Source organism: Pelophylax lessonae (assembly GCF_965119305.1).
Source record: "Pelophylax lessonae genome assembly, chromosome: 3".
NCBI lineage: Eukaryota > Metazoa > Chordata > Amphibia > Anura > Ranidae > Pelophylax > Pelophylax lessonae.
Genome location: NC_138770.1, coordinates 490217566 through 490233200, shown reverse-complemented (window position 1 = coordinate 490233200; position 15635 = coordinate 490217566). Strand labels below are relative to the sequence as shown.

Here is a 15635-nt window from a genome sequence, read left to right as displayed (position 1 = left end):
GTCACAGCGTAGTAACTTAGCCCACCCATTCAGTTAAGTCACAGTCGCATCTGCATTATCCAATTTTAGGGTCTCACGCACAGATACCACCAGTGAGCCCACCAGCGCCTTATCTTGTGCGGCAGTGGAGGTAGAAATGTCAGCCTCACTGTCAGAGGAGACAGTGCATGATTAGCAAATTAGGCAGGGAGATCCGCGTCTGCGGTGGCTGAGTAAGACACAGAATCGGAGGCATCAGATGAGGCAGGGGTAAGCGGAGGTCATTTCTTAGCACCCCGCCTTTAAAAGGCCACCTTCACGCAAGACCTAAACTATTCCAGGACCGTCTAAATGGCATCTGTAGACAGCTGGGGTCCCTAAGGCCCTGCGGCCTCCTTGAGGGGGTCAGATGGAGACACATGATCTATAAGGTCCATGTTGCACAAGGGGGCAGGTATGTGGGGGGGGGGGGTGCGTGACAGGACAGAGGGGAACCCAGGATTGTGAGGGTTCGACCGTCCCAGGGAAGGGCCCATATCTACCCCAAAATCCACCAGGGGAAGAGGGGGGAACATTTACTCACCATACCGGAACAGGCGGGCACCATCTCCTGACAGAACCCCTCTCCGCCGAAGTGGGGGGGGGGTTATCGCCCAAATAGGAACGCTGCGACTTGGGCCTAGACCCGGTCGTGTGCGACCTGGCGAGACGTTTAACTCGAGGGGCCAGTCCCTGTCCATTGGGACTATATTGCGGCCGACAAAGAGCGGAGCCAAGGTCTGCGCGCAGTTGTTGGCCAGCTGGGGTGACAACTGGATCTATACATCCAGCCCGTCGCCCAGATCCGGCATAGTTGCTTGTAGATCTCACAGGAAAAAATCCGGAGAGAAGCGAACTAAAAAAAATGTACTAGAAAAAACTTTGCCAGGACCAGAGCTCCCAGCAGGGAACTAGGTCCTTACTCCTGACTAGGCAGATTAAAACAGACTGACATCCTATGCAGGAATAGAGCAGGTGTACCCTCTGGGACTGCCCATAGGCCTAGCTAGAACTTTTTTTTCTGTCTAGTGTCCTACTCCTGTAGGGGGCAGTATAACCCTACTGATATGCATCAGGAACTGTGTCCGTCAATGAATGATAGAGAAACTCTTTCGCCTTGCGCCTAGTAATTTTTTATTTTATGTACTCTGCCTACAGTGCATGTGCAGTGCAACGCACACTCCCAACTCATTTCTTCCAACTGTAAGATCAAGAGTATGGAGCCGGGTTCCAGGACAATGTTAACACAGGTGTGCATGCACAGCAGTTACATTATCAGTGAATATCTAATGCTAAAGAAAAAAGATGCGATGCCAGACAAGACAACAGTGGCAGCAACAGCAACCCTCGACCTGTCAACACAGGGAGAGAACAGGCTAGTACAGTGCCTTGAAAAAGAATTCATACCCCTTGAAATTTTCCACATTTTGTCATGTTACACCCAAAAAGGTAAATGTAATTTATTGGGATTTTATGTGATAGACCAACACAAAGTAGGACATAATTGTAAAGTGTAAGGAAAATGATAAATGGTTTTCCACATTGTTTACAAAACAAAAATCTCAAAAGTGAGGCATGTATTTGTGTTCAGCCCCCTTAAGCCCCGGTTCACACTTGTGCGATGTGGGAAGGCTGCGAATTCGCAGCCTGTTCCCGCATCGCAAACGCACATCTGGCAGTTCACACTGCCATATGCGATACGCAGGGGGTGTCAATGAAATGTTAACACCCCCAGTTTGATCGCATATCGCAGTGCGATCTGACAGTTCGCACAGGATCGGATCGCACAAGTGTGAACCACTGTGCGATCCGATCCTGATACGGCTGGAAAAAAGGGTCATGTGCGACTTTGGTGTGGATACAGTGCGAATTTAGCCATACAAAGTGTATGGCTGAATTCGCACTGCACATGAGATCGCATGTAATGGAGGAGCAGTGCGTTCCGAATTACATGCGATCGCCGCACTCGCAAAAGTGTGAACCGGCACTTACTCTGATAACCCGAACTAAAATCTAGTGGAACCCCTTGCCTTTAGAAGTCACCTAACTAGTTAATAGGGTCCACCTGTGTGTAATTTAATCTCAGTATAAATACAATTGTTCTGTGAAGCCCTCAGAGGTTTGATAGGGAACCTTAGTAAACAAACAGCATCATGAAGGCCAAGGAACACACCAGACAAGTCAGGGATAAAGTAGTGGAGAAGTTTAAAGCAGGGTTAGGTTATAAAAAAAAAAAAAAAATCTCAAGCTTTGAACATCTCACGGAGCACTACTTAATCCATCATCCAAAAATGGAACGAGTATGGCACAACGGCAAACCTACCAAGACATGGCCGTTCACCAAAACTGACAGGCTGGGCAAGGAGAGCATTAATCAGAGAAGCAGTGAAGAGGCCTATGGTAACTATGGGGGAGCTGAAAAGAGCCAAAACTCAGGTGGGAGAATCCGTCCACAGGACAACTATTTGCTGTGCACTCCAAAAATCTGACCTTTATAGAAGAGTAGCAAGAAGAAAGTCATTGTTAAAAAAAAGCCATAGTCCCGTTTTCAGTTTGCGAGAAGCTATGTGGGGGATACAGCAAACGTGCGGAGGAAGGTGCTCTGGTCAGATGAGATCAAAATTGAACTTTCTGGCCTAAAAGCAAAACGCTATGTGTGGTGGAAAGCTAACACTGCGAATCACCCTTAACACACATCTCCACTGTAAAACATAATGGTGGTGGCAGCATCATGTTGTGAGGATGCTTTTCTTCGGCAGGGACAGACGCTGGTCAGAGTTGGTGGAAAGATAGATGTAGCCAAATATAGGGCAATCTTAGAAGAAAACCTGTTGGAGTCTGCAAAAGACTTGAGACTGGGGCACAGGTTCCCCTTCCAGCAAAACGACTCTAAACATACAGCCGGAGCTGCAATGGAATGGTTCAGATCAGGGATTCCCAAACGACGGCCCTGCAGTTGTTCAGGAACTACAATTCCCATCATGCCTAGCCATGTATGTGAATGTCAGAGTTTTACAATGCCTCATGGGATGTGTATTTCTGCAACAGCTGCAGGGCCGTAGTTTGGGAATCCCTGGTTTAGATCATAGCATATGCATGTGTTAGAATTGTCCAGTCAAAGTCCAGACCTAAATCCAATTGAGAATGTGTGGCAAGACTAGATAATTGCTGTTCACAGACGCTCTCCATCCAATCTGACAGAGCTTGACCTATTTAGCAAGGAAGACTGGGCAAAAATGTCACACTCTAGATGTGCGAAGCTGGTAGATACTCAAAAAACTTGCAGCTGTAAAGGCAGCCAAAGGTGGTTCTACAAAGAATTGACTCAAGGGGGCTGAATACAAATGCACACCACACATTTCAGATATGTATTTGTAAAAAAATTTTCAAAACCTTTTATAATTTTCCTTCCACTTCACAATTATGTGCCACTTTGTGTTGGTCTATCACATAAAATCCCAATAAAATACACTTACGTTTTTGGTTGTAACATGACAATGTAGAAAATTTTAAGGGTTATGAATACTTATTCAAGGCACTGTAGGTAAATCTGGTATAATGCGCTTAGAAAAAAAACAAAAAAACAAAAAAGATGTAAGGAAGGAGAAAGTTGCTCCTTACTCCTGACCAGAAAGAGCAGAGAGGAGGGTTAAATACTAGCGGAGGATAGCCCATGGGCGTAGCCAGGTGTTTTTTTGTTCTGCCTAGTCCTACTCCTGGAGGAGGCAAAATAACCCACTAGTTCTGATTTATGGAGCGCTGTGTCCGTCAAACGAAAGTGAAATAACAGTTCTTTTGTATTGCTATTACAATGCTGATGTTCTAGTATGAAAGTGTGAAAGTGTATGCTGTGACTATAAAACTCATTAAAAGAACAAAACTGGGCTACAAGATAAAGCACATATATTACCATCTATACAAGGTGTGTCATTGCCCTGTTTACTCCATTCCCATAGTTATTCCCTGTAACATATATAAAAATGTTAACATGATAATTGCAAATATTTTGGAGCGGACAGCTTGACAGCCTCAGGGCAGGTTGGCTTGTCAACTTTTATAAAGTGACTAGACTCTGTTCTGTGCTTTTTTTGTAACAACTTCAAACTAGAGCAATGACGTGGCTATTTCACCAAGAATTAGCATAATTGTTCAGCTCTTTATATTCAATGTGGAAACAAATTTGTTAGGAAATTTAAAGTGAATTTACATTTTTGCTAATATTTTAAGTGTAGGCACCCACACAGAAACATCATTATGGCAGAGACACCTTTAGCATATACAACCCCCTTCATAGTAACAGCCAATTTTAATTATACAGCATCAACAACTCGGATCAGATCATGTATGCATTATACTCCTAAATAATTATTCTAAGCACTGTTTTACAATGCTAACTAAATACGACATTGTTACTACAACTTTTTAGAAAAAATAAATTAATGTCCGCAAAAAAAAAAAAAAATGTTTATACTTTAAGTTTTTAACAGTAATAAACATGAGGGAAATAAATAAAAACTCAAGCAGGTTGTACAACCCCATCTCTGTCTCAAAATGTCACAGCTATTAAAGTACAACTCCAACTGTGTTGGAAAAAAAAAACTTCTCTAGGTGAACTAAAACACTAAAAGGTGGTTTTTAATGGCAGAGTTATAAGTGGGAGACCCTAGAAGAGGAGGATTGGGGCTGATCTGTGCAAAACCACTGCACAGAGAAGGAAGGTGTAACATGTTTATTCATATTTTTTTAAATACCCTTTACAATTGCTTTAAGTAAGAATTTTAGGGATTTATACTTTTTCTATTCTAAAAAAATGTTTTTGTTGGTTCTACTCTATCCCCTTTTGAAACTTAATTATGAATAGGAATCTCAGTCTTCAGTATGCACTGATAAAAGCGGCTGTATTCCTTTGACAGAAGATGTGACTTACATAGTATATCAACAAAACATAACATTTTTATTACAGGAGAAGGCCTAAGACCCGCTTCACACTACTCCGACTTGTCAGGCGACTTGATCGCCTGACATACTTGTCACAGCGCTCCATTCTGTGCAATGGAACCGTTCTAATCAGAGCGACTCAAGTCTCTCCGACTTAGAAAAAGGTTCCTGCACTACTTCTGGGTGAAGTCGGAACGACTTGCATTGACTTTTATTATGAGAAGTCGTTTGCAAACTGCGATGAAGTCGTGCTGCACGGGCGACTTCAAAGTCGGGGCGACTTTGAGTCGCCCTGGTGTGAACCGACTCTAAATGTGATTTGTATCATGACACATACAATTTGACAAAGGCTGATAGCCATCTTTACCTACTCCATTTCAGCCAAGGTTCATACTAGTGCTCCTGCACAATCACACGTTTTTCAATGTGTTTTGTAAGCGCGTTCATGCTTCATGCGTTTTTGTTTTGTTTGTTTTTTTTAAAGGAAACTTGGTGCTTTCGTTGAAGTCCAAGGGACCAAATATGTACTATGCTGCACCAAAAGAACCATCTGCAGCTTTTCAAAAAGTCCTTCAGGTGTTTTTTTAGCAAACTCCATCCGGCCTTTAATGTGTCTTACACTGAGGAGAGGCTTCCGTCGGGCAACTCTGCCATAAAGCCCCGACTGGTGGAGGGCTGCAGTGATGGTTGACTTTCTACAACTTTCTCCCATCTCCTGACTGCATCTCTGGAGCTCAGCCACAGTGATCTTTGGGTTCTTCTTTACCTCTCTCACCAAGGCTCTTCTCCCCCGATAGCTCAGTTTGGCCGGACGGCCAGCTCTAGGAAGGGTTCTGGTCGTCCCAAACGTCTTCCATTTGAGGAATATGGAGGCCACTGTGCTCTTAGGAACCTTAAGTGCAGCAGAAATCTTTTTGTAACCTTGGCCAGATCTGTGCCTTGCCACAATTCTGTCTCTGAGCTCTTCAGGCAGTTCCTTTGACCTCATGATTCTCATTTGCTCTGACATACATTGTGATCTGGAAGGTCTTATATAGACAGGTGTGTGGCTTTCCTAATCAAGTCCAATCAGTATAATCAAACACAGCTGGACTCAAATGAAGGTGTAGAACCATCTCAAGGATGATCAGAAGAAATGGAAAGCACCTGAGTTAAATATATGAGTGTCACAGCAAAGGGTCTGAATACTTAGGACCATGTGATATTTCAGTTTTTCTTTTTTAATAAATCTGCAACAATGTCAACAATTCTGTGTTTTTCTGTCAGTATGGGGTGCTAGGTGTACATTCATGAGGAAGAAGAATGAACCTAAATGTTTTAGCAAATGGCTGCAATATAACAAAGAGTGAAAAATTTAAGGGGGTCTGAATACTTTCCGTACCCACTGTAGCTAGCCACAACAACAACAACAGGAGCTCAACTAGGAACAACTGAAGCTCACCACCAGAAAAAATGTTCACCCTCAAGAAGCGGAAGCCTCCACACCCGCAGCCTGCAAAACTTTGGGGCCAAACACCGCATCCGACGATGCAAGTAGATCCCCTTTAAAAATCTTGTAAATATGTGCACAGACGACCAAGTAGCCGCCTTGCACACCTGAACCACTGGTGACGGAAGGCCCATGAGGCACTAAGCGCCCTCTTGTAATGCGCTTTATCAGGGAAAGGAGGAACCTGACCATTAATGGAGTAGGCCTGCACCACCCTCTGCCTGATCCCCTTGGAAATGGTCGCAGCAGATGCATCCTGCCCCTTACGAGGTCCATCCGTAAGAACAAAAAAAAAAAAAAATCGGATTTCCTAATCCGTTCAGTCACCGCCAGGTAAACATCTAAGGAATGTAAGGCAATTTCCTTAGGATGTTTAGGCTTAGGACATAAGGACAGTAGCACAATGTCCTCATTCAAATGAAACCCAGAGACAACCTTAGGAATGAACGCCAGACAGGGTCGTAACACCACTTTGTACCTTTGAATCACCAAGTAAGGTGACCGACAGGACAACGCAGCCAACTCTGACACACGACGTGCGGAATTAATAGCTACTAAGAAAGCCACCTTCTGCGACAGAGTGAGCAGAGGAATTTCTCAAATATTTTCAAAGGGAGGCCTTTGAAGCACTGACAGAACCAAATTGAGATCCCACGGAGGTACCAGGGATCGCACCGGAGGAGCCGGATGGCGAACTCTCTGTACAAAAGTGTGCACCAAGGACTTCACCACCAACAGCCTTTGAAAAAAAAAAAAATTAGCCAAGGTGGAAATCTGGCCCTTGATGGTGCCCAGAGCCAAATGTTGACCTGCACCTAATTGTACAAACTCCAACAGGCGAGACTCTGAAAAGGAGCGGGGAGAAACTCTTCACGGCCCACACCAAGCAATGTACGCCTTCCAAGCTCAATGATAAACCTTCCTAGAAGTAGATTTCCTAGCCTTCAACAGTGTAGGAATCACCGACTCCGACAGCCCCCTGTCTTTCAGAACCTGGCTTTCAGTAGCCACGCCGTTAGAGCCAGCGACCGTAAAGCAGGATGGAAGATTGGTCCCCGAGACAGAAGATCTTCACTGAGAAGAAGTTTCCAAGGGACGTCTGCTACCAGCCTTACCAGGCCTGCATGCCAGGACTGGCAAGGCCAGTCCGGTGCCACCAGAATAACTGGAACTCCTTCTACCTCGATTCTGCGTAGCAGTCTCGAAAGAAGTTGAATTGGAGGAAAGGCGTAAATCAGACGATACTGACCCCAAGGGGCCACCAGAGCATCTGCTGCGTTGGCCAGACGATCCTTAGATCCTGACATGAAGATGCAGTTAATGAAATACCTCCGGGTGAAGAGGCCATTCTCCTGGATCCAACGTCTGCCGACTGAGATAGTCCGCTTGCCAATTCTCCACCCCCGGAATGTGCACAGCAGAGAGGGCCGTAACATGATGTTCTGCCCACCTCAAGATGCCGGCTACTTCCAGGGCTGCCAGGGCACTCTTTGTGCCCCCTTGATGATTGACATATACCACAGCAATAGCATTGCTTGATTGCACCCGTACAGGCCCCTGCAGACGATCTGTCCACTGAGACAGACAAAGTCTGATTGCCCGAATTTCCTGGATGTTGATCGGCAACCTGGACTCCTCCCAAGTCCAGACACCTTGGGCAAAACATACACCCAAGACTCCTCCCCATCCGAACAGGGGAAGAAAACATTTTCCCAGACGCAGGGCCGGGGAGTGGAGCCACAATAGGAGAGACTCCCTCGAACCCCGAATCAACAGAATCAGATTGTCCAATGACAGCGGCTCATTGTTCCATTTGATCAGAATCTCCCGTTGCAAAGATCTGGTGTGGAACTGCGCAAATGGAATCGCCTTGAAGGTGGAGACCATCAGACCCAGTACTTGCATGCGTACCTGAGAGACGATCGATGGTTGAACGTCAGGAGTCGAACAGTCTCCTGTAGCTTCAGCAGTTTTGTCTGAGAAAGAAACACCTGGGCTGATGCTGAATCCAGCTTGGTGGATGGATTTCTGAAAATTCAGTGACCACCTGAACTCCTGCAGAGTTTGCACTGTAACCTCCAAGTCGGCTTCTAGAGCCGAAGAAGACACGCAGAAGCGGATTGTCCAGGTAACCCAGTACCACGATCCCCTTCTGCCGTAACAAAGTCAACACTGGGGCCAAAACCTTAGTAGACCCTCGAGGAGCTGAAGCAAGACCAAAGGGTAATGCCACGAATTGAAAGTGCTCCTCGCTCACGGCAAAACGAAGAAAACGCTGATGCCTGACATATATTGGAATATGAAGGCAGGCGTCTTTGAGATCGATAAAAGCTATCAGATCTCCTTGATGAAGGAAAGCTACTACTGCGTGGATAGACTCCATCTGAAATTTCTGAACCCACACAAAGTGGTTCAGAGCCTTGAGAGCCAAGATTGGACGAACCTTGCCTTCCTTCCTGGGAACTGTAAACAGATTTGAATAAAAGACTTGGAAAGGTTCCGTCTCTGGAACCGGCACAATAACTACTTGTGCAAATAGGTCCTGCACTGATCCGTAGAGGCTCTGTAGCTACTCTGGAGACAGGCGTAAGTTGGAAGGAAAGAACCTTGCCGGAGGCAAGGACCGAAACTCAATCTTGTAACCGAACCAGATCAAGTTTGTGGACCAATTTGTCCTGAATGAGCAAGGTCCACGGGTCTGGAAAAAGACAACACCACCCACCCCACTCCAGATGCGGGTGAGGGCGCCCCTTCAGGCTGGGCAAGACTTGTCTGCAGAACCAGACATGCTCGCTTTGGACTTACCATTTCAGGGTCTCTTGGAGCCTCCCGCAAAGTTACAGGTGGATCTCAAACCCTTTTCCTGCGATCCAGACGAACGGGCCGCTTGTGAGACAAACAGAAGGGACCCCTCTTACAAGGAGGTTCAATGCTCTTAGCAGCCTGTGGAAGCAAAGAACTCTTGCCTCCCATAAGGCCCTTAATAATCTCTTCCATAAAGGCACCGAACAAACGGTCACCTACAAAGGGAAGATCAGTCTGTAACTTTTTAGAAGCCTGGCCAGCTGACCAGTACTTCAACCAGATCATGCAACGAAGAATCACCGCCATCACAGAAACCCTGCCAGGGGGGCCACATCCAGGGAGGCAACACAAATATACTGTAACCCTTGAATCAAGGGTCCAGCTGCTAGGTCCGCCAGCTCAGAAGGATGTTGACTCCCCTCCAGATCCTGGCGCAAAACCTTAGCCCATTCCGTTAAGGCCTGGGATACCAAGGTGATAGCAAATATTGGTCTTAACCACTTACCGCAAAGTGATGTAGGGCTACGTCGGCAAACTTTGCGGTGTTATACCGGGGTGATGCCTCTAGCTAGAGGCACCATCCCGGTACTGTGGTTTAGAGCCGACAGTCGGCTTACCGTCGGTAATGACCGAAGCGGCTCGATCGTTACCCGGGTAAGCGGGAGGGGACGCCGCCACCTTCCGTGACTTTGCTCGGGCCTCCCGTCCCACCGGGAGACCCGAGCACCCGGCCGGCGCATCCGCCGGCTGGATGGAGTCCCGATCTAAGCCGAAAGTGGTTTTGATCGGGTCTCCGATGACGTAACCCTGAGGCGGTGTCCATGACATCACTTCCGGGTTACTCTGCTGCAAAAGGCGGAAGATTTAAAAAATGACTGTAGGGATGTTTACATGGCTTGTGACAGCAATACAATGATTTAAAAAAAAAAAAAAACCTGTAATAAAGTTAAAAAAATAAATAAATAGGAAAAAAAAATATATTTTAGCTGCCCCCGTCACCGTTAGCTCGCGCACGAAAGAAAATGTATACGGAAGTTGAGCCGCGAATGAAATAGCTGTTTAAAGCACACATGTGAGGTATCGCCGCAATCGCCAGAGCATGAGCAATAACTTAAAGAAAAGAGCTACACTCTAACTCTAAACTGGTAACCGTTAAAAATTTTTAAAGCGTCGCCTATTGAGATTTCTATTGACCGTAGTTTGTCGCCCTTCCATGGGTGTGCGCAATTTTAAACCATAATATGTTGGGTATCTATTTACTCTGCGTGACATCATCTTTCACAATATACAAAAAAATGGGCTAACTTTACTGTTTAGTGTTTTTTAAATGCAGTGAAATGTGATTTTTCGCAATTTTTCCAAAAAAATTGCGTTTTAAAGACCGCTGCGCAAATACCGCGTGACAAAAAATATTGCAATGACCGACATTTTATTCTCCAGAGTCTTTGCTAAAAATATATATATATAATGTTTGGGGGTTCTAAGTAGTTTTCTAGGAAAAAATACTAATATACTTTTAACTTGTAAACAAAAAGTGTTCGAAATAGGGCTGGGGCTTAAGTGGTTAAAATTGAACCAGCCACAGTGAAAAGGTACCGGACCAGCTCTTTTGTCCAAGGGGTCCTTAAAAGACGGGAATCTTCCACCGGCAAAAGTGTGGTCTTATTCACCCCTTAACATCACCACCCCCCCCACACACGGCATTGTCCCCTTCACCACCCCCCACACAAAGCACTGTCCCCCTTCACATCACCACCCCCCACACACAGCACTGTCCCCCTTCACATCCCCACACACAGCACTGTCCCCCTTCACATCCCCACACACAGCACTGTCCCCCTTCACACCACTACCCACCACACACAGCATTGTCCCCCTTCAGACCACCACCAACCACACACAGCACTGTCCCCCTTCACATCACAACACACAGCACTGTCCCCCTTCACATCACAACACACAGCACTGTCCCCCTTCACATCACAACACACAGCACTGTCCCCCTTCACATCACCCCCCCCCCACACACACACAGCACTGTCCCCCTTCACATCACCACCCACCACTGTCCCCCTTCACATCACCACACACACAGCACTGTCCCTCTTTAGATCACCACCCCCCACACAGCACTGTCCCTCTTTACATCACCACCCCCCACACACACAGCACTGTCCCACTTTACACCACCACCCATCACACACAGCACTGTCCCCCATCACACACAGCACTGTCCCCCTTTACATCACCACCCACCACACACAGCACTGTCCCCCTTCACATCACCACCCACCACACACACAGCACTGTCCCCCTTCACATCACCACCCTCCCCACACACACACACAGCACTGTCCCCCTTTACGTCACCACCCCCCACACACAGCACTGTCCGCCTTCACATTACCACCCCCCACACACAGCACTATCTCCCTTCACGTCACCACCTCCCACACACAGCACTATCCCCCTTCACGTCACCACCTCCCACACACAGCACTGTCTCCCTTCACATATCCCCACACAGCACTGTCCCCCCTTTACATCACCATCACCCTACACACACACACACCACTGTCCCCTTCACATATCACCCCCACAGCACTGCCCCTTTCACACTCCCCAACCCACAGCACTGCCTCCCTCCACATATCACTCCTGCAGCACTGGCCCATTCATATCCCCCCCCACAGCACTGCCCCCTTTACCTCCCCCCACAGCACTGCCCCCCCTTCACATATCACTCCTGCAGCACTGCCCCATTCATATACCCCCACAGCACTGCCCCCCTTCACATATCACTCCTGCAGCACTGCCCCCTTTACCTCCCCCCACAGCACTGCCCCCTTCACCTCCCCCCACAGCACTGCCCCCTTCACCTCCCCCCACAGCACTGCCCCCTTCACCTCCCCCCACAGCACTGCCCCCTTCATCTCCCCCCCCCACACAGCACTGCACCCTTCACATCCCCCCAACAGCACTGTCCCTCTCACATCCCCCAACAGCACTGTCCCTCTCACATCCCCCCAACAGCACTGTCCCTCTCACAAATCCCCCCAACAGCACTGTCCCTCTCACATATCCCCCCAACAGCACTGTCCCTCTCACATATCCCCCAACAGAACTGTCCCTCTCACATATCCCCCCAACAGCACTGTCCCTCTCACATCCCCCCAACAGCACTGTCCCTCTCACATCCCCCCAACAGCACTGTCCCTCTCACATCCCCCCTTCACATATCCCACCAATAGCACTGTCCCTTTCACCCCCCCCCTAACCCCACACCACTGCCCCCTTCACATATCACCCCAAAAGCACTGCCCCTTTCACATCCCCCTCACAGCACAGTCTCCCTTTGCATCACCCCCACACACATACACACCACTGCCCTTTTAACACACACCCCCATAGCACTGCCCCCTTCACCCCCCCCCACCCCCACAGCACTGCTTCTTTCACAACCCCCTCCCCCCCCCAGCACTGTCCCCCTTTCCATCACCCACCCCCCACACACACACCACTACCCTCCTTCACAAGTTCACAGTCATGTCCTCCCTTCACTCTCCTACCTTACACAGGGCGGAGAGCAGGAGGTGGGACAATCTTGAACCGAAGGCAGAGGAAGAGCAGCACCGCATGGAGAGAGGCAGCCGACTGTGTGACTCCCAGCCAATAATCACTTCCCACCTCCCAGCAGCCAATCACCTCCAACATGAAATGTTCATTCAGGCAGTTGCCTCCTCCATGCAGTCCAGAACCGTCCCGCCTCCGACCATCCGCCCTGCTCTGCTAATAACAGCAGCAGAGGCTGAAAAGAAAACCAGCAGCTGATCGCGGTGGTCCTGATAGAGCAGTAGCTCGGGCCGGAAGCGGGCCGCCATTTAGTGATGCCGATCTAGAATATCCAGTGCGTCACCCAGTCCGGCTGTTGATTGTAGTTCTCATAGGAACAGTTGATTGTAGTTCACACAGGAACAAAAATAATAAAAAAAAAAAGGAAAAAATTCTATTTTATTAGGAAAACATGCTAGGACGGCAGAACCCAGCAGAGAGCCAGGTCCCCACTCCTGAACTAGGCAGAAAAAACTGGAATTCCTACAGCAGGAAGGGATGGTACACCCCCTAGGACGGGCCCCAGGGGCGCAACCATAAAAGTTTCCGCCTAGTCCTACTCCTAGAGAGCAAGAGCATAAGCCCAATGGTCTAAAGACTTGAAGCTGTGTCTGTCAGTGAACAAAAGAGAAAATGTGATTTCAATTGTCATGCATAGCAGCGCAACGACAGACGCAGGAGAAATCGCACCAGCATGAACAAGGTCTGAGAGTGTATAGCTTCCAAAGCTATGCTGGTCCCATATTAAAGTTGAACTTTAGTCAGAAAATGTAATCATGGTAGATCACTTCAGGCTGGCCACTTTTGCAGGTATAACTATGCAAAATATTAAAAATAGGTGTCTAAACTGTTTAAAATCCAGTAATACACGGTTTCACGTTGCCCTGCACATGTTCAGTTGCTCCCCATTTTTAGGCACTGCCGAGTTTGTAGAGGCCTATCTGGTGACAGTCTAAGTCCCGGTTCACACTTATGCGATGCGGGAACCCTGCGAATCTACTGCGGGTTCCCGCATCGCATTCCCAGCGCAGGCAGTTCACATTGCCATATGCGAATCGCTGGGGGGTCAATTCAAAGTTAACGACACCACCATATCAGTTCACATATCACATCGCGAACTGACATTCGAACATGAATCGGATCGCATAGGTGTGAACCACCATGCGATCCGATTCCGGTGCAGACCCAAAAAAAGGTCCTGTGCGTGTTTGCAAATTCAGCCATACTATCTGTATGGCTGAATTCGCATCACACAGACATCGCATGTGATTTTCAGAGCAGTGAGCTCCGAATCAAACGCGATGTCTGCCATTGCACTAATGTGAACCGAGTCTTAAAGTGGAATTAAACTCTCCTATCTTTTACAGCCAAGGAAGCTGCTTCTTTTCATCTGCAACTGCCATGGTGCTACATGTGATCAGTTATGACACCAGCTATTTGATGGTTTGACAGTTTGGTCGGGGACACAAACAAATGTGACAGATCGCAATCCAAGCATCCCAGGAATGTAACTGTTTTTTTTTAAACCACTAAATCGATGGGTTTCGTTTCGCTTTAGGATTTACTTTTGTTTCAGCAAAATGACAGCCTCCAGCAAGAAGAAACAGGAGCAATGCTGGAGATGATTTACAGCACACAGTAATTTTGGTAGCATAATTATTATTATTTATCAAAGCCTGAAACTTTGAGAAAGGCCATTGGTCGCTAAGTGTGAGGTGGGCTTCGACATAACGCTGGGACAGGGTGGAGCCGTGTATGCAGAGGATTGTATTGTGAAATGCTCATTTTTTACTTCTGAAACGTTAGTGGATTTTTATATGGAAATACTTTTTATTAGCGATTTGCACTATGGTTCTTTCCTCTTGCCTCCTATATGATTGACACCACGCTGGGAGCCACAGATTTGGAGTGTAAAGCCAGTAGAAGCGGTGCCACTTATAACACAGAAAAGCCCATATAGACCTCCTTTAATTAGTGAGGTCCACTGATAGCAGGGAAGAAGACGTAAAGGGCACTGTGGTGATCAGAGGCCATTACTGAACAATTTCTGGTGTATGGGACTGCAACCTTTTTTTTAACGGACATTGAATCATTTATTGATGGACTGTATATATATATATATTTAAAAGAAAAGATGGACTCACGTTTATTTATTATATATAGATGATTTTTTACACTGTTTTCAGATATTTATTTATGCACTAAAATTTGAATGCACTTTATTGAAGGAGAGCTTTGCACTTTTCTGTGACTAGTTATTTATGTGGGATGTATGTTCCTTGCTAAAGAACATTATTTTGTATTAAGTTGTTATGGGTAAAGTTGTGCTTTGAATAGGCACATTCAATACTCTACCTCAGATAGCTGCCAAAGTATGCCACGATGTTTGTGTGTTTGCAGTCCTTCATCATTATAATTTCCTGCTGCACCACTGCAAAGTCTTCTCCTGCAGAAAATAATACATCAGATTTTTAGGGGAAAAATCAAATGCGCATTACAAAGAATACAAATACATTCCTAAAGTAAAATTAAATTTTTTTGGTTTAAAAAAAAAAAAAAAAAAAGAAAAAAATTTCAGCTCCAGAAGGTTTTACCACCTTAATGACTAGGCCATTTTTTGTAATACGGCACTGCGTTACTTTAACTGACAATTGTGCGGTTGTGAGACGCTGTACCCAAATAAAATTGCTGTCCTTTTTTTCCCACAAATATAGCTTTCTTTTGGTGCTATTTGATCACCTCTGAAGTTTTTAATTTTTGCACTTCAAACGAA

The 15635-nt window shown here is 46.6% G+C and overlaps 1 protein-coding gene across 6 annotated transcripts in view; it reads right to left on the bottom strand.

The window, feature by feature from the left end:
* MAP4K3 (mitogen-activated protein kinase kinase kinase kinase 3) overlaps positions 1–15635 on the bottom strand; it is an 883599-nt gene that overhangs the window by 696915 nt on the left and 171049 nt on the right. For all 6 annotated transcript variants that reach the window (XM_082251934.1, XM_082251933.1, XM_082251935.1 and 3 more), the window contains exon 3: positions 15218–15308. In XM_082251934.1, coding sequence (XP_082108060.1) covers positions 15218–15308 — 91 coding nt within the window. The remainder of the gene's footprint in view (positions 1–15217; positions 15309–15635) is intronic.